This window comes from Mauremys mutica, chromosome 18, assembly GCF_020497125.1.
Source record: "Mauremys mutica isolate MM-2020 ecotype Southern chromosome 18, ASM2049712v1, whole genome shotgun sequence".
NCBI lineage: Eukaryota > Metazoa > Chordata > Testudines > Geoemydidae > Mauremys > Mauremys mutica.
Window position 1 is genome coordinate 11,430,745 of NC_059089.1, and position 24,503 is coordinate 11,455,247.

General features: G+C 51.0%; 1 protein-coding gene across 1 annotated transcript in view; it reads left to right on the forward strand.

Moving 5' to 3' along the window:
* COL27A1 (collagen type XXVII alpha 1 chain) overlaps positions 1-24,503 on the forward strand; it is a 242,049-nt gene that overhangs the window by 63,039 nt on the left and 154,507 nt on the right. The window contains exons 2-7 of the mRNA XM_044993151.1: positions 8,172-8,319; positions 8,752-8,910; positions 14,973-15,168; positions 18,017-18,172; positions 18,816-18,905; positions 20,865-20,906. Coding sequence (XP_044849086.1) covers positions 8,172-8,319; positions 8,752-8,910; positions 14,973-15,168; positions 18,017-18,172; positions 18,816-18,905; positions 20,865-20,906 — 791 coding nt within the window. The remainder of the gene's footprint in view (positions 1-8,171; positions 8,320-8,751; positions 8,911-14,972; positions 15,169-18,016; positions 18,173-18,815; positions 18,906-20,864; positions 20,907-24,503) is intronic.

Consider the following 24,503-nt stretch of genomic DNA (forward strand, 5'->3'; position numbering starts at 1 on the left):
CTTCATCTCAGATCTGCTTTGGGTTTCAAGAGGGGGAAACCTTAAGCCACAAGGATTGAGATCCCCAGTCACTGACTGGAGTCACCCTGAATATGGACCTTGGACTATAACCTATGGACTATTTCTAAAAGGACTTTTGGCAACTACAAGCTCATCTCTGCTGTGTATCTGAACCTCAAGAACTGAATTCAAGTCTGTCTGTATATTGATCTTTTAACGACACTCTCTCTCTTTTCTTTTTTAATAAATTTTAGCTTAGTTAATAAGAATTGGCTATAGCGTGTATTTTGGGTAGATCTAAGTTATAATTGGACCTGGGTATGTGGCTGATCCTTTGGGATTGGAAGAACCTTTTATTTTATATGATGAAGTAAGATTTTCAGGAATCATCATCATATCTGACAAGTGTGTCTGGACGGAGGCCTGAGGCTGGGCACTTTAAGGGAACTGCGTTGTTTGATCTTCTGAGTAACCAGTAAGGTACTAGAGAAGCTGTTTTGTGCTGGCTTGGTAAATCTAAGTATTGGAATAACCACCAGCATTTGGGGTTTGTCCGCCCCGTTTGGTTTGCAGTTTACCCTGATTGAGTGACCTCAGCTGGCTCCCACGGGCAGTACCATCACAGAAGCCCAGTGTGATGGATTGGCTGAACGGTCATCGCTCTGCAGAGGGCAGCGTGGTGACCCTCCCGCAGTACGGGGTGCTTGGGCACTAGCAAAAGGAGGTGGAAGGAGGCTGTTGCAAGGTGAGGGGAGCCGCGTGCTGGCAGGAAATGCATGGAAGCTGCTGCCTTGACATAGAAGAACAAGCAGTGGTGAGTCTGACCCCAACAAGCCGTGCTGCAGAAGTGAGCCCTGGCTGGGGAACCTCAGGGAGACGACTGGACTGAGAGGAGACCCCTCAGTACTAGGCTTGAGGAACTCATGGCCCTTTCAGCTGTGCCTAAGGGCCAAGCTAGGGGCTACTCTCTTATTGTTTAGTTAAATGTGTCGCAGCTAATGAGTCTAGAATGTGTGCGACCCCTTCTAATTCCCCCTTCTCGAGTGCGCTTTCATCTGCAGGGCTCCGAGCTCATGGGTGGGTGAGTGAGTGTGATGAGCCTCATTTTCCAGGTGGGGAAACTGAGCCACCCTGAGAACCAGACTATCTGGTGGTAAAATTCCCCTTCTGCTCCTTGTGCTGGGAAATGCAGCACAGGGTAAGTCTCTAAAACAGATGCTTCACTTCATAGGAAACCAAAATAGATGGGAAAAATCGTCCTTCCGCATGGGATCAATGTAAGGAAAGGTTTCCCACCTGCTCTTATGGTAATTGCAGGGGCTGTCTGTGCACCCCCCTTTTCCCTCCTGGTGTTTGGCCCCGGTGGCTGGGACAGCCTGCTTCTTAGAGCTGAGTGTTGCCTCCTTTATTTAAGGAGTAGGGGTTTGTGCTTTTGGTGCTGGAAGTCCTGGGCTCCCTCCCCACTAATGGCCATTCTGGCTGTATGTGAATAGGACCCTGGTTCATTCCATTTATCTGTCATAGGAACTGCCAGGATGGCTCAGGCCTGTGGTCCATCCAATCCAGTATTCTGTCTCCCATAGCGGCTGGCACTCAATTTGGGCACATTTTTTCTCGGGCGAATAGAATATTTGCCGAAAAATGCATTTTTCAGTCGAACGAAAATATTTGTGAATTCGGGTCAAATTTGGCAAATAGTTTCAGCTGAATAAAACTGGAGAAAAACTCCAAGCGTCAAAATGTTTTCAGGACAAAACATTTAGTCTTTTCATGTCAAAAAGATGTTTCATTTAGAATTGTAGCTACTTTTACAAACAAAAACCACAACCCACAAAACCCAGAAAATGAAAAGTTATGTTTTGGGTCGAATTAAAAGTTTTGTTTGGCCCAAATCAGAAAATTTTTGGTTTTCTGTTTCACAGAATAGAAACGAATAGTTGTAGTTTCAGGTTGACCTGAAACCTAATTGTCTGCATTTTTTCTGATGTCGCCACCAAACTGAAAACCCCGTTGTTCATCCCACTAGGGAGCATGCGCTGCTTCAGGGGAAGATGCAAGAAACTCTGCAGGAGGCAGATGTGGGATAACTTGCCTCCCACGAAGGTCTCACCCTGCTCACTAATAGTTAAAGATTAGCATAAGCCCTGACTCAGGAGTCTCAGTATCCCTTCCAGAGGTAATGGGTCTGTTTCAAACTTCCAGCAGGTGCTGAACTACAGTGGAAGAGAAATATTTTGAAAACTGTTCCGAGTCCGTTAATGTCCTTGTAACTCCAAAATAGCAAAGGTGAGCAGGAGAAGTAGCGTTTCCTGGGTTAATCTCAGGAGCAGAAGTCGCCCAGTTCGGCTGGGTTGAACACATCACGAAGGCTGCTTACATGAGCTTGCCTTGCCACGGTCTCCTCTGCAGAGCCAGTGCATCGCAATAGAGATGTCAGTGCCGAGAGCGGTGGCTTGTTTAAGCCGCTTGAGAGGATCTTGTGCTACAAGAGAGAACAAACAAGTCTCTTCTCTGCCTGCTCAAGTGGGTTGCTGAGGCCTGCTGGCTTATCCTGACAGAGCAGAAACTAGCCAGATGCGGCTGGGCTTAAATAAATAAATGGAAACCTGCTGCTCCTATGGAGAAGTGCTGCAGTGTGAAATTAATGCAGAAGGGCAGCATCTGTGCCTCGGGGAGGTGAAATGCTAGTTTGGATCCCCCTGGTCACCTCTTAATGAAAGCTGGTGTCTCTGGGAGTGAGATGTCATTTATTTAAACATCAATTCAGCTAGCCAACGGTGGGGAGGCAGTAAAGGTGTCGGATGGGCCCACGGTATTTCTATACTGCCCGTTGCCATGGTTTCTAAGTGCTGATCTCAGCCAAATACAAAGATGTATCTTGGGTACCAAAATTACTTGCCTTTAGTTTCTTGCCTTCAGGTTAATGGATATTTTTTTTATTATTTTCTCCCTCATTTCACACTCTGCATCCTCACCTCCTCCTTTGAGGGACCCCTGCTATATGCACTTTGAACGCACAGATGGTGTCACCACGATTGGGTGCTGGTGCGACTGCGGTTTCTGCAGACAAGTTGTACTCTTGCACGACCACTCGGTGTACTGCCCCCCCTCCCCCTCCGATCAGCATGGGACCGTGTGGTATGTTCTGGTCTTCCACACTCTGGAATGTAGCCGGGCTCCCTTTTTGGTGACGGGTGCTTTGGCTGAATCTAGTTTTAAAGGGATCTGGTTAATTTCATGCTTTTTTTTTTTTTTTGGTCAATTGCTGGTTTTTAAGGCCAGTGAAAGGAGTGCAAAGAACGGTGCCCTCTCTGTGTACGCAGAGCTGCTAATAATAAATGGAGATTTACCTCTCTTATGAAGCTGGAAGGGACCCTGAAAGGTCATCAAGTCCAGCCCCCTGCCTTCACGAGCAGGGCCAAGGACTGATTTTGCCCTAGGTCCCTACCTCAAGGATTGAACTCACAACCCTGGGTTTAGCAGGCCAACGCTCAAACCACTGAGCTATCCCTACATTACTGGTATTATGACCACACTCTCCTGCTGTGATGCTGAGTCCCAACCCTGGGGGGACGGACGTCTCTAGGGTCCCTGTTCAGGAAAGCGTTTAAGCACGTGCTTAGCTTTAACTATGTGCTTAAATGCTTTCCAGGATCGGGGCCTGTGCTTATTTCTGGTTTGAGGCGTTTGCTTCAAGTTAAGCACATTCGCCTATTCAGAAAAGCAGGGAAGCCTGTAAATAGGTGGTTAAAGTTAAGCACATACGTGCTTTCCTGAATCGGAGCCTGAGTGTGGGAAGAGAGTTCATCCTGTAGGGTGCGCCCGGTCCCCAGCCCCTCTTCTGAAACTGCCAAGGAGGAGGCCGGTTAGTGGTGGGGGGGTGTTGCGGACTCGTGCCCATTGGAAACTGCACTGACACCCTCCCGCCTCACTTTATCTATTCACATTGAGAGCTGGGCAAAAGCCACGAGTCTCCCCTGCAGATCCCGAATCCTCCCACTGGGCGATGCTCCCTCGACAAGCCCTTCGAGGAGACTGACGGCAGAACTGTTACATTCCGGCCTGTGAACGGAATCAAAACAGCTTTCTGCTCGATTGGCTGGTTATTCACCAAAGCAGCAGATCTGTGCCTTGTGCACATATCCTGACAGGCTGCAGCGTGCCCTAGGGTGTTCATCTGCCCGGGAATAAATCTCACCCCTCATCTACAGTGGGAATTGGAGTGAAAGCAGAGGCTGGATGTCTGCCAAGCGATTGCAGCTGGTACTGGCAGGGCTCCCGCTGTCAAGTAATCGAGTAAGATTGTCCGCGCCCTCCCACCTATTGGATGAGCGGCTCCATGAAAAGCCAGCGCGTTCCGTGCCAGGTGGGCCCAGCGGGGTGGTGTCTGAGGTGATTACCTTCTCCCAGCCCCCTGGCCGGTGGTGGGTGATTTCCCGTCATGTGTCATGCAGGTCAAGGCAGAAAAAAGGGATGTGGTCACAGAGACCCCAGAGGCAGAAACGCTGTGTCTTGGGGTGACTCCCCTCCCCACCCGCTGCTTCGGTGGCCTTTGATTCCTGAAATAACGCCACCTCTTCCTCCTTGGCCTGAGCTGGAACCGTTAAATTGACCAGAAAGCTCCTGGCTCCCCAGCCGGGCTGCTGCCGGGTCTCGCCTCCAAGCCAGGCTGTCACCCTGGGCTGCCCCCTGGGGACCTGGCTCCCCACTCCCTGCCCCGAGCACAGCAGCCGACTGGACTCCGGGCACGGATCTTCTCACTGCATCCTTAGCCTGCAAGGTGGGTGGGTTCCCGCCCAACTTAAAGTGGAGCCCAGGCTTTAACCCCCTCTTCCCCCCGGGCTGGGTCAGTTTATCTGGGCTTAAAGCCCTTCCAAAACCACGTTAGAGGCTTTTCTGTGAGGATGGTAGGGGGCTAAGGCTACAGCCCGGGTAAGAGCCCTGGGTAACTCTGCAGTGTGGACATATCTCGGTGCCCAATTTGAGATGCCTTAAAAGTAGCCTGGTGGTCAGAAAAAGCCGAGCACCCACCATCTGCAAATCCAGCTCCTTTAAGGCATCTCAAGGGGGGCACCCAAAATCGCTTGTCACTTTGGAAAGGCTTTGTCCTTGTGTCAGCCTCTCTGCACTCGGCTCATGTCCCGGAGGTTTTCTTCGCAGCTGTAAGGGCTAGAGACTTGCTTTCGTTATTCTTTCTTTGTGAAACGGAGAGGAGAAGATGGTACCTCGAGAAAGGTGGCGTACTGATGGATCTGGCGCCCTGGGGAGGAGCAGGCTGAGGTCGATGCTCCAGGGTAAGCAGGGTACGGCCACTTGCAGATCTAAGGTGCGAACATTGATGTTCGGTCAGGCGGTCTTGCCCCTCCCCATTAGGGGCAGGGCCGGCTCTAGACACTAGTGCTCCAACCATGCGCTTGGGGCGGCACTTTCCAAGGGGCGGCACTCCGGCTCTTTTTTTTTTTTTTGCTTGGGGCACAAAAAGCGGGGAGCTGGCCCTGAGCTGTGGCGGTGGAGGGCGCGGGGAGGGCAGCAGGAAGTGGTGCGGAGAAGGCAGCAGGAAGTAACCCTGGGGGGAGAGAGGAACTGCTCCCCTCCCCCAGCTCACTTCCGCTCCAGTGCCACCTGCTCCCCCGAGGGCGCCGCCGCTCCGTTTCTCCAAGCCTGGGAGGGACGGGTAGGAAGGAAAATGCGGCGTGCCCCGGGGGAGGAGGCGGGGCTGGGGATTTGGGGAAGGGGTTGGAATGGGGCGGGGAAGGGGCGGAGTTGGGGGGCAGCACGGGAAAATTTGGAGCCGGCCCTGGTTAGGGGCTTTTGAAAAGCAATAGGCGCAAGGTACTGAGGCTTTGTCTGCGCTGCTAAGAAAAGGTGCAAGTTGACTGCAGAGTAACGAACACACACCTTGGTTCTCCCATTGTAATAACCACAGTGGAGACAAGGCGCTGCAGGTTTATATCAAGGTAAAGTCACCCCCGGTGGGGAGGGGCGTCCTGCCTACCTTGCATAGCTACCTGGTGGCAGTCACTTCAGGATTTGACCGCGAGATAGGAGCAGTGAAGACACAGCTTGAGTCTGGGGCATTCTGAGAATGGAAATCCCTTAACATTTGAAATCCGCATCTCTGCAAAACAGAACCAAGCCCTGCAAGAGACCGCGCTGCATAGGCTGCCCTGACATTCCCATTGCTGATTTATTTGGGGCTGGACAAGCTGTGTTTATTAGAAGGTTCAGCCCCAGAGGTCTGAGAAGAGCTGCAGCTGCTGCTAAGCACCAGACCCTAGGGACCCTGCTTTAAACTATACAGCTGCTGCGCACACATTCCTGTAGAACATCCAATAGGGCTGGGGCTGGGGTGGGAGAAAGCGTTGGCTGGAAAGAGAGGAGCAAGAAAATGAAGGGGAGAGACCCTGCAGCACGAGGTGAGGGAAGAGAAAGGGCTTGGCTATGCGGGCATGCACTCTAGAAATACCAGAGAGGCAGCACTGGTCTTTTCCTTCTGTGATTCTGTGCGGCAAAGAAAGTTCCTGGCTACAAGAGCAAACCCATTTGCCCTGCAGAGGTGAGGCTGAACGACACGTGATTGCACATGGATGACGCTCAGATGCTGCGGTGATGGGTGTCAGTGTAAAACCCACAGACAGATGGATGCTCCTTGAGCTGAGAGTTGAGCATGTGCACGTTTATCTGTGTGCATGGCCTGGTTCTCATCTTACTTACGCCAGCATAACTTTTGACTTCCATGGAGCTACTCCTACCTTACACTGGTGTAAGCCGTATCTGAACTGGGCACCATGACTGCAGTTGGCCCAGAACGTCGTTTGGCTTTAGCCAGTGCCGTTCATAACCAGGGGGTCCCAAATTTCTTTCCAAAGCACTGAGCTAGGCCGTGCTCATCAATAGCTCCGAGTTTTGGCTGCTAGAGCCTGTGTTACTGAATCTGCTGTATGGATTGCAGTGGGGTGATGGTGGATAGAGACACTTGGACTGTGAGTAAAGAGACTTGTAGTCTATTCCTGCCTCTGCCACTGCCTTGCTGTGTGACCTTGGGGAAGTCACTTTGCCTCTTTCTCCTCCTGCCCTCTGTCGGTCATGTCTATTTCGACTGTAACCTCTTTGGGGCTGGGTCTCCCTCTCACTATGAGTATGCGCAGCACCTGCACGGTGGGGCCCCAATCTCAGTCGGTGCTAGGGTGACCAGATGTCCCGATTTTATAGGGAAAGTCCCGATTTTTGGGTCTTTTTCTTATATAGGCTCCTATTACCCCCCACCCCCTGTCCCGGTTTTTCACACTTGCTGTCTGGTCACCCTAGTCGGTGCCTCTAGGCACTACCACAATATGAATGTTAAACATGGCAAGATAAGAGCTGGATGACTTAATTTCCACCTGCAGCCATTGCTCAGCTTGAGTGGGGGCTGGGGGTTTCTATGGAGCTGATCAGTTCTGTAGCTGACGGTTTGGCGACGTGATTTCACAGCTGGCGTATTTCACGGTCTTGCTTGGCTGTATTTGTAACCGCGCCACCAGCAAGAGAAGCCACCTGTAGCAAACCCTGGGGTGTCTAATCTGCGAATGTCATCGGTGATCATCTTAATTCTGTAACCATGGGGGCAGCCCGGGTGATTTACAAGTAATTTGGGGTCCTGCTGGCTGTCAGCATTGGGGCTGCTTCTCATCTAGGCCTTTTTTTTTAAATGCTGGTGCCGGATGGACATCACTGGAGACTGAAGTCTTCTCGAGCAGTTACATCACTGACTGTGTGTCTGTGTGTGCTCCCCTAGGGGCCGGGGCAGGCAGAGGGTGGGGAACAGGGGGGTTGAATGGGGACTATACTATAAATTAATCCACCGGGCAGTGTTTTGAGTTCTTCTAGCTCCCTACATGCAGAGGTCATTCTGGAATAAGCACGGCTTTGGCTGAGACTCTCTTTCCGTGATTCTTACAGCTCAGTGACACTTCTCCGGGCAGGAAGATTACAGCCACAAGCTGTTCCTAGGCATGATCAGTCTCCTCCTGAAAACCCTTTCAAAGGGCTGTTAGCTACGGGGGACCATGTTCCCGTGGCCTCCTGTACACCTGAGCACCTTGCCAGTGGCTAACGATGTGAGCGGCACTCTGGTGGGAGGATGCATTAAACATTTAGTGTCTCTCTCTTTCCTTTTTGCCCCCATGCAGATGAAGTGAACTTGCTGGACAAACTGACTTCTTCCGCCCGGGACTTCAGCAATATTTCCCTCAGTTATGACGAAGCCAACTGCAGCGTCTTGGAGGTTGGACAGTATTCCACCCTCAGCATCCCCACCCGGGAGGCCTTTGGGGACAGGTAGGCAGATTGCCCAGAGGTTCTTACAGTTGGACTCCCTGCACGCCTGGTGATTTGGTCTTTTAAAAACCTCGTTCCTCCCTCAGCGCTGCTTCTTGGGGTACATCGTCATTGCTGCTGGGGTTGTGCATGGCGGCTTGTGTAGACGTCCCCCTGCAAATAGAGGGGAAGAAGCCACCGCATGGGCTTCAGCGCCAACTGCACAAGCGAATACCTACCCCGGGGGCCAGGTGGGCTTGTGTTGCCCATACTGAAGCCTGTGCTACGGCTTCCTTAATTCTGGTATTTGGTAACTTTTCAGTGCTTGACTTTGCCAGCTACATAATGTTCTTTTAACTTTAGTTTTTGTGCGTCAAATTATATAGAATGAATGAACGTTCTGTTTATTACACCGGAGGCTACAGGATGCTGTGGCTTGCTTCCCTCGCCTAGGTTTGTGGATGAGCTGAGCGTGTTGCTGAAACTTAGATATTCTCTGAAGGAGGAGACCAGCCTCTTGACGATCCTCAGTCATCGTAGCCACGTGCTGTTCCAGATCAGGATTAACCCCCTTGCCTTGGTCTTTGTCACCACTAGGAGGCGACATTACGAGTAAGTTCCATCCTAGCTCTCTTCTTCCTGTACCCCAAAATTTGGGGGGCTGGAGTTTCCAAAGACAGGCAGCAAAGCTGAGCCTGTTGAATACTTAGTGGTGGGTGCAAAGGGGTAACTGCCTGGGCACGCCGGGTCACGAGCATGAAGCTATCCGTTAACGCTAGAGCGGCTATGTGTGTTTTGCCGGTAATCACAGGATTGCACCCACGTATCCATCCACTGCACTCTCAGGTACCTATCTGAAAATGTAGAGCAGTGGCCTTTTGCATATGGAGACATGCTCTAGCTCCAGCCATGAGAGAAATTAGTTGGCAGGTGTGAAGGTTCTTGGGGTGCCCGGGACTGAGTCACCTTGTTACCCCCTGCCTCCAGCATGAAGGAGTCTTGCTTGTGCTTCACTGGGTGTCTGCACCCCAGTCCCAGAAGTGTTTCCCCATCATATCCAGCCCTGGGCAGCTCACAGAAATATCAGCTCTGCTGCCCTCCAAGAAGCAATATACACACCAGCCAGTAAGATTCAGCTCTGTTCCAGCATTTTGCTTCATATCACCGCTCTTAGACAGAATGAAAACAAAAGTAAATTTATTATCAAAGATTCCAGATTCAAGTGGTATTGGAAACAAAGGGTTACATAAAAAACAAAATCACATGCTTTCTAGAGGCTAAGCTTAAAGAACAGGCTAACCTGTCTGTAGTTTCTCACCCAATGTCGTTTGCAGCTTTCCAGCCAAGGTCGTCTGAGATCCCGTGTTCATAAATGTAAATGCACTGCTCATTTATTCCTATGTACATGATGAGGGGTGTCGTCTTTGTCTTCTGCTTATACTCCCCACAAAGTTCATTGTCTGTCCTCAGAGACAGGATAACCACCTGGGGCTTGGTTTTCCTGTGTGCCGCTTCCCTTTTGACTTTGCATCTCTTCGCTGACGTAAATCCATCGTGTTAGCTTACCATGCGTAAGTTGCATCCTGCCAGAGAGAGAGGTGAATAAACATCTCTTGTCTGACAGAACACCTGTTTTTTCACCTCTGCTGCTGACTCATGCCTTGTTATGGACTGTAAGATCATATTTTCAGTATACGTACGTAACTCCTTACACAATATCTCTATATACATTTCACAACGATATCAATGACCAGTGTGACCCCAGCTTTCGTTTAAGACCTCACATGACATTCTTTGGTGAACCAGAATATACAGACCAGAATCAAGATGTTCCTGGAACTCCCTCACTAGTTGGAATTAAGAGGTTCTTAGATCACAGCAGGGAAGAAGGTTGGTGATGCAACAAGACTCAGGGTCTTTAGTTAACAGGAGTGTGGCAGGCAGGGCCGGTCCGGCTGTTCATGTCCCCTCAAAGTTCTCTAAGGGTCTGTCCCTGCTGACATCTGAGGCAGGGCCCCTCTGATCGCAAAGCAGCATGTCTGCTACTTGTACCAAACAAGAGTTGGTCGTCTGATACCCTTTTCCCCTGCTTGGGCCGTTGAAGGGTGAGCTCACTGCAACTTACTGATGCAGGTGAGTTGGCAGGACAGGGCCTGTGTGTTAGTCTCACATCCACTAAGGTGAAGGCTGCTTTGGCAGATTTTCTAGGTTAAGAGGGAGGGTGTGCACCTGGTTTTGCCCTAGAGCTTTAGATATTATCCTCCTGCCGGTTGTGCCTGAGATTGGACATCTCCCCCCTTCGACATAGTTCTGGGTAGCCAGCATGTTAGTGCTCTCTCCTACTGTTCACAGAGCAGAGTCCCCCTCGGAGGAACGGGGTTACTCCCCCCCATCCACCCCGTTTGGGTTGGAAATTGGAGGGATGAAGTGTTCGTCACCAGGACGTACTGTGGAGCTGTTGTTCTAAGGCCACGTCTACACTAGGAGCTAGGGGTGTGATTCTCCTGCTTGTGCGCACATACTCGCACTAGATCTTGTGGAGCTAGCAGGCGTATAAATAGCAGTGTAGCACAGGTGGCGGCAGCGGAGTACAAACTGGTTTGGTACTCGGGACAGCTCAGCCAGGCCTTCCTTGCGGCTCCCCATGCTGCCGCAGCTACACTGCTATTTATACTCACGCTAGCTTGATGAGAACTAGTGCGAGTATCTGTATGCGAGCAGGGGAATCACACCCCTACCTCCTAGTATAGACGTAGCTTAAAAGCCTCAAGCCATGACTAATTCATCACATAGAGGCAGAAGAGAGAATATCTTGGGGGGTACAAATATTTGAGTTTGGTCTGTCTGCCCACATTGGCATTGTGAGGCAGGCCTTTGATACTGTTCTCCATCTGGGAAGCCTCTTATGAGTCCACATGCCAGCGATTAATAGAATATCAGGGTTGGAAGGGACCTCAGGAGATCATCTAGTCCAAACCCTGTTCAAAGCAGGACCAATCCCCAGACAGATTTTTGCCCTAGATCCCTAAATGGCCCTTCTCAAGGATTGAACTCACAACCCTGGGTTTAGCAGGCCAATGCTCAAACCCCTGAGCTATCCCCCCAGGCTAATGCTTCACAGCTTTGAAATGTAGTGGTTGGAGGAAGAAAATAATTTGCAGCAAATCCAGGCTACCGTGCTACGCAGATGGTTCATGTGTGATGGATAGATCCTGCCCACTTCAGTATGGCAACTTCAGTGCTTTGGTATTGGCCTAGCAATCGTTATTTTCATCCTGGACTGAGATCACACTCTGACCTGGTCATTTGGGAGGGATTGTGGCCTAGTGGCTAGAGCATGGGACTAGGAGTTAGGAGACCTCAGTTCTATTCCCAACTCTGCCATTAGATGGCTGTGTGGCCTTGGGCAAGTCACTTCTCTCTGTTACTCAGTTTCCCCAGCTGTAACAATGGGCGTAATGCTGGTGACCACCTCTGTACAGCACTTTGAGCTCTGTCAAGGAAGAGTGCTGTATAAGAACTGGATGGCATTTGGGATATTTATTATTAAAGGTTGAAAGAAAGGGGCATGTTTGCGAAAGAGAAGGGTGAATGGGGACCTAAGTGTTTGAATACGCAAAAGATTGTTATAAAGAGGACAGCGATCAATTGCTCTCCTTGTCCACCGAGGGTAAGACAAGAAGAGAGCAGCTTAGTTGGTAGCAAGAGATGTTTAGGTTAGATATTAGGAAAAACTTTCAAACTATAAGGGTAGTTAAACTCCAGGACAGGCTTCCAAGGCAGGTTGTGGAATCCCCCTCATTGGAGGTTTCCAAGAAGAGGTTGGACAAAGGCTTGTCAGGGATGGTCTAGGTTTATTTAAACCTGCCCCAGTATAGGATGATGGACAAGATAATCTCTTGAGTCCCTTCCGACACTACACTTCCCTGGTTTGATGATTATTTGCCATGATGTGCATAATGACACATCTGTTTTGCTAACAAAATCCTCAAAGCCTGTCTCAGACACAGCCGTGGCTTTTCCAAGGATCCTGGCTGAGATCCAGTCCCCTTTCCTCACTCTCCAAGAAAGAGGGAGGCTCCCTTTCTTGCCTTGTCCATGAACGTCTCCTAACTGGGTTTCCCGAGTTATTTCGCTGCTGACTGGCAGGCAGGGACAGTTCAAAGCAGCAGCTGGAGTTGCGTTCCCAGTGACCCGTCGCCTGTTAACGTGACTCTGGATTCAGTCGTGCCTTGGCTTGGGGCTGCAGACGACACGATGGCAAAGTGATGGTTACAAACGGCCTCACGTGCCGAGTGTGTCGTCAGTGTGGCAGGTGGGAGAATCTGCGCAGTGTAAAGCTGAGGGTATGAGAAATTGGGGCGGGGGAAGTGTCAGCTGACACAACCTAGGACTCCAGGATTGGATCAGAGCCAGGCTGGGACTCCGCAGGCCGCGTGGAAAGGGTCCCTGCACCATTCAGTTTCGGGGGATGGGATTATCTCTGCCTTGCGAGAGCCAGTCCCGGGTGGAATTTTTAAAGCCTTTGAAAGTCCAGACGTGCTGCTGTCTGCAGTGAGGCGAGATATGTCCGGAGCCAGTTTTGCTGTTCAGGCTGTGACTGAGCCAACCTTCCCCCGCATCCCAGCTGGAAAGGTTGACTCTAAACCAGCTGCAAAACCCAAGGAAAGGGTTGGATAGAGTGGCTGACTGGGCGATAACCAGGAGACTGCAGTCAGTTCCATTGCTTAGGTGCCCCCATGACGCGTTACCCTGCAGAGGGAGTGGGGCTGGATGAGTGGATGCAGGGGCCTCCCCAGGACAGATGGACATTTGGGAAAGAGGCTGTAACTGACTAGACGGGGGATTTTTCCACAGATTCCCCAGTGTCTGTTACAAGGAGAGCTGAGTGACTTTTTTTTTTTTTTAAACAAATAGGTTTTTTGCTGAAAAATGCGGTTTTGGTCCATCTGAAACAATATGTGAATTTGATGACCTGATTAGTTTAGGCTGGGAAAAAGGCTGTCAGGGTCAGCTTCAGAAAACCGTGTTGTGTCCCTAATAGCCCTGAGCCCAGTGGTTAGGGAGACCCACATTCGAATCCCCACTCTGGAGCAAGGATTTGAACTCGGATCTCCGCCCTACCAGGGTCTAGGCTGTTCTGGGTTGGGTGCTTTCCATCTCTGCTATGGAAGCTTTTCCATTTTTTGTATAAATATTTACTCTTTGCTGGAGCGTGGACTTAGAATCAGAGAAGATTAGGATTGGAAGAGACCTCAGGAGGTCATCTAGTCCAACCACCTGCTCAAAGCAGGGCCAACTAAATCATCCCAGCCAGGGCTTTGTCAAGCCGGGCCTTAAAAACCTCTTAGGATGGAGATTCCATCACCCCCCTAGGTAACTCATTCCAGTGCTTCACCACCCTCCTAGTGAAATAGTGTTTCCTAATTTCCAACCTAGACCTCCCCCACTGCAACTTGAGACCATTACTCTTTGTTCTGTCATCTGCCACCACTGAGAACAGCTGAGCACCATCCTCTTTGGAACCCCCCTTCAGGTAGTTGAAGGCTGCTATCAAATCCGCCCTCACTCTTCTCTTCTGCAGACTAAACAAGCCCAGTTCCCTCAGCCTCTCCTCGTAAGTCATGTGTCCCAGCCCCCTAATCATTTTTTTTTGTCCTCCACTGGACTCTCTTCAATCTGTCCACATCCTTTCTCTAGTGGGCAGTCCAAAACTGGATGCAGTCCTCCAGGTGTGGCCTCACCAGTGCCGAATAGAGAGGAATAATCACTTCCCTTGATCTGCTGACAGTGCCCCTACTAATACAACCCAATATGCCATTAGCCTTCTTGGCAACAAGGGCACACTGCTGACTCATATCCAGCTTCTTGTCCACTGTAACCCCTAGGTCCCTTTCTGCGGAACTGCTGCCTAGCCAGTCGGTCCCCAGCCTGTAGTGGTGCATGGGATTCTTCCTTCCTAAGTGCAGGACTCTGCACTTGTCCTTGTTGAACCTCATCAGATTTCTTTTGTCCCAATCCTCCAATTTGTCTAGGTCACTCTGGACTCTCTCCCTATCCTCCAGCGTATCCACCTCTCCTCCCAGTTTAGTGTCATCTGCAAACTTGCTGAGGGTGCAATCCATCCCATCATCCAGATCATTAATAAAGATGTTGAACAAAACCGGCTCCAGGACCGACCCCTGAAGTCAGGTCTCTTCCCTCCAAATCCATCCTCTGAATCAGGCACTATCCTGGGCGAGTGCTGCCTTCATCACCAGGCGGCAGGGTCCTTCTCACTCTCTTTGGCCCAGTGAACAGTCAGGTATTTATACGAAGTGGAACAGCTGCAGTGGGAGAGACGGAGAGCAGAATGGCCCATAGGCTGGTGGTTTGGATGCTCACTGGGCAAGGGGAACCTGAGTTTTCAGAACTAAACTGAACATTTTTTTTTCTGATTTCCGAAAACCCAGTGATTTGCCCAGCTCCAAGTAACGGAAGGGTTAGATTTCCATGAGACACTTTCCTTTGGCTTGTAATTATCCAGTGCTGCATAGCACAACAGGGGTGAGCCTTTGAGGGGGCCTATGCTAATACCGAACAGTGAGCCCAGCCCGGTAGAAGATGTTGGTGGTTTTGTGTCTGTCTGAGCCTCCTATTCTGTCTTTCTCCTGTCCCCAACCTGGGGCACACAGGTTCCCAGTTTCCATCCTGGGAGATGGGGACTGGCACCAGGTTGCCCTCAGCATCTCCTCCGAGAGACTGGAGCTGCACGTGGACTGTCAGCTGGTGGAGAGCGTGGGCTGGTCCAATTACTTTGGGATGGGCGTCACCACGCAGGGGCTGGTCATTCTTGGAGGCCTGATTGAATCCTTTGAGATTCCCTTTGAGGTAAGAATTTGCTCCTCCTACACACAGACTCTTCTCTTTCAGCCCAAAGGAGCTGCATAGGCAGCCTGCAGGGGAGACACTGCATTGGGACGGGGTGGGAGGGCTCTCTAATGAAATGATGCTGGAATTCCATGTGCGGATGGAACCCCATCTCCTCCCTCACTGAAAACACACTGTTTATTTTCACTACACAGGTGATGTGCAGTGCAAAGGCTTTGAAGGGCACCAAGGGTATGCTCCTAGGTCAGAGAAACCAAAACAGTGAAAGGATGTCAGCCAGTAAGATGGAACCCCCCAATAAGATCCCCTCTAACTCACTCCTTTCTCCCCGTGTCAGTTACAGACGTGCCCCCACACTGCGGGGAGAGGGATTAGTTTTGTACATCCTCTGAGATGAGTGACGTTTTAAATAAGCAGTGAAGAAAGAGCTTGATAGCCACTCCACACTAATATCCCCAAACAGGATTCTTAAGCCTTTTGAAGTAGAAAAGTCCCAATAGCAGCGTGTAAGAACTGGCCATGGATGTAGCTAGAATGAGAGCATCAGGGAATGCAGCATCTCATTTCCAGCCAAATCAACACACTTGTGACTCCTGAAATTTAGGAGGAGAGAAATCAAAGACTACAGAATTGGCACTCTGACATAGCAGCGTTCCTGTACGGGTTCATCTGTGCTGCAAACCGAGGTGCGATTGCTTTACTCTAGCGAGCACCGCTAAAAATAGCAGTAAAGACACAGCAGTGCAAGCCAACCAGTGCCTCTGGCTGTGAACACTCATTGCCAGCCTGCACTGGGGTCCATGTTCCTCATTGCTTTTGGTACCCAGAAAAGCTAGATTAAAGTTAGTGTGCATATATCTACCCGGACTACAATCATGCGCCTGATTGCAGCACAGACATATCCTGAGAGACCCTAAGCTCCTCGCTAGCATCCTTCACATCCTCCAGGATATTTATAATTACCCCCATTTTACAGAGGGATAAACCGAGGCTCCCACAAGTTGAAATGACTTGCCCAGGGTCACACAGCAGGGTGACAAGACCCTGGAATATAAACCAGGATTCCCCCAGCTGCCAGGCCGCGCTGCCTTCCTGTTCAGTTGGTCCTGGCTTGGACAATGCAACATGTGCTGTAGGATAATATCATTACTCGCCCAGACACAGTGTCTAAAGGGTCCAGGCAGGGATCTGGGCCCCGCTGCACTGGGCACACTACACGCATGCATCGGAGATACAGTCCCTGCCCCAATGACCTTCCTGTCGAAGACCCCACAGCAGGTCACAAGAAGGAGCTCTGTTAAGGAAATGCCTGGATCATATTGGATCCAGGATTATTTTAGGGTCTTTGCACTGAAACCCCCTCCCCAGTAACTAACATGCAAGCCAGGGACCAGAGCTATCAGGTTACAAAAGACAGTTCTGAGGCCCCTTACCATCTTGCATCGTCTGCACAGTGCTCTTCCCTGTTGATTCAGGCGTGCGTGCAGCTCTGTCACCCTTCCCCACCTCTCTTTCACAGCCAGTCGCCTGGCCAAACCCTTGGCTTGGAAGGAAGATTTCATCTCATCAAGATGGTCTGGGGTTGGGGCGATTATCCAACAGCTTTCGCACATTTATCTCATCTCAGCTTTTACGGCTCCTTGGAGGCAGCGGGCGAGAATGACTAAATGGGGCAGGCTCGTATGCAGAGAGATGTTTGCTCTGGACAGTCGCACGGTGCAGAAAAACCTGCTTATGGCTTAATGATGCTGGAGCTAACAAATCGTTGCACCAGTTACACTGGGCTCGGGAGGGAGGAGAGGCTCAGAAGGAGGCTAACAGAGAGCAGCCCTGTTTGAGTTGGCTCTGACTTGAATAATTACAGAACCTTAGCAACCGTGGAGGCTTCTGGCTTCTCCAGGCAAGCAGGGCTCTTCCCACTCCCCCCAGATGCTCATTTCACCTCTCCCAGTGCCAAGAACCAGGCCCTCAGTGTTGCATTCCCTACAGGCCTCCTCTTCTTCAGATTCCCCCGGCCCTGAAGTTCTCTCCTCCCTGCTGACGCTTTCTCCTCTGCCCAGAGCTGTCCCCAGCAAAGGCCAAGGAAGGCAAAGAGTTGCTGTCTGCCCTGCTGCAGGGCAGCCAGCAGGGCATTTCAGCAATGGCCTTCTTACACCCCCGCTCTAGCCAGGATCCGAGTGCGAGGAGGGGGGGGCCTGGGTGCGGGGAAGGTGGTGTTTGGAGTTACCAGCCAACACTGACCTCATGGAGAGAACTGGTTCTTCCCTCCCTGTCTTGCCAAACGCTGGGGGGTCTAGTAATCCAGAGCCCTTCTAGGTAATTTCAGGCTGTGGGTGGGGGGAATGTGTCAGCCCTCTGGCATAGGGTGTTGACTTGGGGCCTGATCCATCAGCGTGCTGAGCCCCTTCAGGGCTGATGCTCAGCACCCTCTGCTCCATTCTCATCTCTCAGGAGACGCCCAGCACGCTGCAGAATCCCATCCTTCCCTCTCAGGAGTTGTGCTGGGATGTTCCCCTGCTGCCTGTTCATCTCGTCTCACCATGGAGCCAGGGGGACGTGCCCGCGTTGGTGTTGGGAGCCGCGGGGTTCAGAACCTTGGCCAAGTTGACACACACACGTGTGCGGGACCAAGCGTACTAGGCTCAGACATCCCTGCTTCGTGGGGTCCCTCTGCTGGCCCGGAAATAGGATTCCTTCTCTGTACACTGTGGTGGAGCATCTCCCTGCCAGTGTAATTGCTGCATATCCTGAGTCCAAATAACTCCATTCAAACCTTGCCGCTTGTCATGCAGAGGCAGTGTCCGCGGTCCGGGTGTAAACTCCACTTCTTTCTTTCCTTGCCTCCCAGGGCGCTCTGCAGCAGCTGACCTTCCAGATGGGAGACCCGGGGGCTGCCGGTGAATACTGTGGAGGCTACAATACCAGATGCGCCAGCGCTTTCAGCACCGAAGCTTTCCGCAACCAGTCCCGCTCCCCAGGGGAGCTGTCTCCCGCTTGGCCGGAGGTGTGTCAAGGACCTGCAAAGAGCATTCTTGGGTTTTCCCCTTGCGAAGTGGGACCCAGTTTATCCCTGATGTTACTTAATCCCTGGGGTCTCTCCATTCACCTAATTTAGCCCATTGGGACTCAGGTTTCGGCAGTGGCGTGGAGAGACTATGATGATGACTGTGACACTCTTTGCGGTTGGACACCTGTGTAGTGTTTGTCTTTCCCTTCCCACGTGGGTCAGTGCTCCAGGGCCAGAAAGGAGCCCAATAGAGCACCCGTTTACCTGGTTCCACTGCCCCACAACCTACGCAGGTAGCAAGAGTTTCAGCAACGGTGCCGGCTGTCACCTGGGGAGAGCTAGGAATAAGCGGTAGCTTTGGAGGGTGTCTCCTCTCATCCCCTCCCACACTGTGTCCGGGGTGGGAGCTCACAGCTGGGTCTCTGTTTCTGGGTGGGTCAGCAGAATGACCTTGCCGAGGTACTGAGTCTGCAGCCATGGATGGGCAGGGGCCGTACACTGTCATGGTAGATGGGGGAAGCGGAGTGGAAGCTAATCTGGATCAGTGATGGGGGTGGAGAAGACCCCACAATTGCATGCGTCTTGAGAGCGGCTCATAGGCCAGGGGTCATGGTAGTTTTATCTCTCGTTCCAAAAACAGAGCCACGCCCGTTCCCCTGAGAATCCCCATGGCAACATGGGAAATGGCTTTACTGCCGGTGTCCTGGCGACCCAGGAGCCTCTGTTAAACATAAGCTGCTGCTCTGTCATTTGGGGCTTTGGCATTTGACTTCTCTTTGTGAAATGGCGAACAGGTTTGGTGCAAAGGGGAACATATGGCTGGTCGGGAGGGGTTTTAGCTGTAGGAAGTGTGCGTGTATGTGTGCGCATTATTGTGTATGTGTGTGGGTGTGTAAAATGCACACAACTAGTATTGCGCAATGTTGCCACACATTTATCAAAGAAAGAGTGCGACGAATGAGAAGTGTTGTGCTCAGGAGTTCCATTCTCACCGTGAAATCCCACTGCCACCCAGCAGGGCCTGGGCACGGAACTTCCTCCTGCACCGTGCTTACCAGCGTTTACTCCTCTAAGGGTACGTCTGCACCCGTGGTTCTCAACCAGGGATCCGTGGCCCCCTAAGGGGCCGTAAGCAGGTTTCAGGGGGTCTGCCAAGCAGGACTAATGTTAGACTTGCTGGGGCACAGGGCAGAAAGCCGGAGTCCCTCTGCATGGGGCTGACGCCCGGGGCCCTGAGTCCTGCCACCTGGGGCTGAAGCAGAAGCCTGAGCAACTTAGCTTCACGGTGCCCACTCTGGCAAGGGGCCCTGGGCAATTGCCCAGCTCGCTACCCCTTAACGCCAGCCCTGGCTTTTATATGCAGAACACCAGTTACGGAGGCACAGGTGGGCCGTGGAGTTTTTATAGCATGTTTTTGGGGGGGGGTCTCGGAAAGAAAGAGGTTGAGAACCTCTGGGCTACACTACAAATCTAAATCGACCTATTTACGGTTGACGTACAGCCATTGCAGTAATGTGCATGTCCACACTACCCTCCTGGGGTCGGCGGGGCATGTCCTCACCAGAAGCGCTTCCACCAACCTAAGAGGGGCAGTGTGGGGAGCTGAGAGCCCGGTCTCTCAGCTCCACTGGCAGCTCCCTGCCAGGGGCCTGGCTGCCCCACCGGCTCCTAGTGGGCTGCCTCCCTCCTTCTGCTCCCTGTTCCTGCCGGGGGCAGGGAAAGCCGCCCAGGGTTTCTCCCCTACCTGTTCCTGCCAAGTGTGTGTGTGTGTGTGGGGGGAAGCTGTCTGCAGCTTCCCACCTGCTGGGTACCCGTGTCAATTTCATGGCTCACCGAGCCATGATTGACAAGACTGCTCAGCAGGGAGCAGGCAGTGGGGTCCCTCCTGCTTCTCACCCCAGCTGGGAGTGGGGTTCGAAGCCACCAAGCTCTGGCTCCCAGCCAGGAACGAGGGGCAGCCCCCCGATCGTCTCACCTCGGCTCCCAGCCAGGAACGAGGGGCAGCCCCCTGATCTTCTCACCTTGGCTCCCAGCCAGGAACGAGGGGCAGCCCCCCGATCTTCTCACCTCGGCTCCTAGCCAGGAGCAGGGTCCAGTGGGGGTTTCTTGTGAATTTCAGGGCTCCTGCTGTGAAATTGACAAGATGGCTGATGTAAGGGACACCGTGTCTACACAGACACTGCGTTGCCCTACGCAGACACCGACACAAGCCTTACTTTTCTTGCTCATGTTGCTGGGCAGATCTACTACCTAACACTTGCCACAATCCCATGAGGTAGGTTAGTATCATCTCCATTTTACAGAAGGGGAACTGCGACCCAGAGATGATCTTATCCAAGAGTGCACTGGAAGAGCTAGGTCTTTGTGCACCATTGTTAGCCCTCCCTAGAGCTGAGTAGTAAAATACCTGCATTCCCGGAGAAAAAGCTCCTGGGCCTTTACTCCAGAATCGCAACAAGAAAATGGCTAAATGTGCACACTTGAAGCACAGATCTTAAAGTACCAACCAAATTCCCCAGTCCTGCTCATGCAGCGAGAAGCATGCTGAAAGGAGCGACTTTTTCCAAGAACCAGCTCTGTTACCCACTGCGCTCTTAACCTATGGAAACAGCAGAGCCGTCAACAATCACTTGCTTAAGTAAATTCAGCTACTCCGGTAGTGATGTATTTCTCTCTTTTGATTATCTAGGTGCCAAAAGAAACCAATGAAATTCAGGAATCCTACACTCAGGTATGACTTTCCAAACTCAAAGGGTGGATGTGTATGGGGTAGTCCCTTTTTGGGATGGGTTTGGAGAGGATCCAAGATTTCATTACGCATCATGATGTTTCTCAAGGGAACAAATGGATTGTTTTGGCTACATTAATAATTATCAGGTAAAAGACCATATTGCACAGCCAGGGGAACAAGTGGTTTTGGTTTTTTTCCGGGCACCCCAAGCATGTGCTAGATGCTCTCAGAAAAAATATAGAGCTCCCATGAACCATATTAAACAGTAAAGGCAGAAGAAGAGTCACAAGATTATGGGGTTGCTTAGAGTTTTTAGGGGCACATTTTGAGTGTTTCGTTTTTCACCCTTGATGATGGATTGAGAGGCTGGTCAGGCGTTGGTGGAATGAATCAGATGGCTGCACAGATGGATCGGTTTGTGCTGCAAACATGGGTCACAGGTGTCAGTGGAAACAAAAATGATCTGTAGGATAGCCAGTGCTGCCTGGAGTTCTTGTAAATAGGGGAGGAGGAGGGGAGGATGACGGGAAGATGGTGAATTCTGAAGTTGATGTCAGAGGAGCAGGAGAATGAAAGTATGGCTACCGCTTCCGCCACTGATGTGGGACTTCAATGATCTGCCCCAGGAAGATTCCTGTTGCTGCTCTCCTGTCATAGAGTATTTGGAAGGGGCAGAAGCTGCCAGACCAGTGCCCAAATTCATTTTACAACTGCCAACACTTTTCTCAGTATGGGGATAAGGGACAAGGCCAGAGTCGTTCTTCTAATCGTAGGGGGAAAGGTTTAAGCCAGAGATGGAAATGTAAAGGGTGTAAGTGTGAGTAGCTTTTGAAACTTGCTGTACTATTTATGAGTTTTGAACATACAGTAGGTCACAGCAAAAGTTTAATAGCAGAATCCTATGGCATGGTCTCTCACTCTCACAACTGCTAGAAGAGGGCCTCATCCTCCCTGATTGAACTAACCTTGCTATCTCTAGACTGATTCTTGCCTGCATATTTATACCTGCCTCTGGAAACTTCCACTACATGCATCCGACGAAGTGGGTATTCACCCACAAAAGCTTATGCTCCAATACATCTGTTAGTCTATAAGGTGCCACAGGACGCTTTGTCGCTTCTTACAGATCCAGACTAAAATGGCGACCCCTCTGATACTTCACTCTCACAATGTCATTAATTTTATGCAAAATACATAAATGTAGCTATTCAGAAGTGTGTACCGAATTCTGCCCCTAATTTGAACACACAGTTTAGTCTGAATGCATGTGCAATTGAGGTATCCGTGCAAATCCGAGCATATGCAGTTGTGAAAAAGTGTTCCCTAAAATTCCTCAGAATATATTAGAGAACTTTGATATTCCAGGCAAACTGTGAATTGCCCTGAATTACGCAGCTTCACAGTTCTCCAAATGAGCAACCTAGTTTCCGATGCATTCTCCTTATCTACTCCGTTATCTGTCTGCTTTCGGGGCTGTTTCTGAAACCCGGCTCATTCTCAGTAGCTTTCCTGCTGGCTAGTGTGAATTAGCGAGATTCTGCCATAGGAAGAAAGCCAGTGAATGTCACAGGCCCGAAGGGGAAGAATAATGAGATTCTGGAGCTGGGTCAAGTTCAATTTTTCAAGCCCTTAATCAAAACCAGAGATCAGCTCCCGCGGAGGGAAGTCTTTCCCAGACCTGCTGCAGGGACTGTGATAAACTTCAGTTTGTAGTTTCTGTTTTCAAGACTTTGCACTTTTAGGGGTAGATGGAAGCTCCAGAGTTTTCATTAATTGCTAATTAGGACTAACTGACTGCATATTATAAAGGGCTTGGTTAGTACAGTGCTGGAGCAGAGGGCAATCGTGTAAGTGGCTGAGTACAAAGGGTACTCGATGAATTGCTTGGCACTTATGTCATAAATCAATGTTTCCGTTTTTCAAGAGCATAAGATCCTTGGTGTGTGTCTCCAGGCAAGGTTAGCAATGTAGATCCAGGGAAGCGCTGGTAACGTGCGTTTACTCACGTCCATCCAACCGGCTCTTATGCAGTTCCTGGAGCTGGATAATTCTGCTTGTCATATTTATACCATTTATCACGAGGGAGCAGTTGGGCCAGCTTGGGTTTAATAGCCTTTTTAAGAGGGAATCATAACATACTGGTAAAACTGGGAAGAGGAAGCAAGACACATTTCTCTTTTTTTTTTTCCTCCACCCCTTCCCCTCCTGAGTAATTGTGATGGCTATTTCAGAGCCAGATGGATGGCTTGACCAGTACACCATGGGTACCATTTTCCGAAGCACCTGAATGACATAGGAGCCAAAGTCTTTTTTTCCCCAGCCATCACACAGGCGATTAGGAGAGCAAAGTCTCATGGACTTTCAGTGGCACTTCGGCTGTTAAGTCATTTAAGTGCGTTTGAAAAATTAAGGCAAGGTCTAAACTAGGGAGAATCTTGTTAAAAATTCCAACTGGCTTCAAGACCAGTTACTGGTTTTGTGTGTGTGTGTGTGTGTGTGTGTCTCTCTCTCTCTCTCTCTATCTATCTATCTATCTAATCATCTTCTCCTAGCCTATCATTTAGAGCATCTGTGTAACTAAGGCAAAGCTAGACCACTTCAGACTGGAAAGAAGGTGTACATTGTTAACAGTGGGAGTAATTCACCACTGGAATAACTTACCCAGGGTTGTGGTGGAGTCTCCAGCACTGACAATTTTCAAATCAAGATTGGATCTGCTCTAGGAATGGTTTGGGGGCAGGTCTCTGGCCTGGGTTATACAGGAGGTCAGACTTGATCACAATGGTCCCTCCCGGCCTTGGAATCTGTGACTCTAGCCCAGGGGTGGCCAACCTATGGCTCCGGAGCCACAGGCGGCTCTTCAGAAGTTAATAGGCGGCTCCTTGTACAGGCACCGACTCCGGGGCTGGAGCTCCAGGCACCAACTTTCCAATGTGCCGGGGGTGCTCACTGCTCAACCCCTGGCTCTGCCACCAGCCCTGCCCCCACTCCACCCCTTCCCACCCCCTCCCCTGAGCCTGCCGTGCCCTCCCTCCTCCCCCTCCCTCCCAGAGCCTCCTGCACACCATGGAACAGCTGATCGGGAGGTGCAGGGAGGGAGGGGGAGGTGCTGATCAGTGGGGCTGCCGGTGGGACGGGAGCCGCTGGGAGAGGGGTGGGGGAGCTGATGCGGGGCTGCTGACGTGTTACTGTGGCTCTTTGGCAATGTACATTGGTAAATTCTGGCTGCTTCTCAGGCTCAGGTTGGCCACCCCTGCTCTAAGGGCGTGGCTACACGTACAGCACTGCCGTAGTGGAGCTGTAGCGCTTAGTGAAGACTCTGCCTCCCATCGGCATTGGTGTGCCACCTCCGCAAGAGACGGTAGCTCTGTCGGCAGGAGACGCCCTCCACCAACGTAGCGCTGTCTACACCAGGAGTTCGGGCGGTATAACTGCATCACATGGGCATGGGTTTTCCACACAAGGTGCCACAGAAAACCCCAAGAAAACACCCCGCTTTGTCACAGTGCTGTATAGTTATACCTGCTTACTGTAACTTTCACTCCATGCATCTGATGAAGTGGGTTATAGCTTACGAAAGCTTTTGCCCAAATAAAT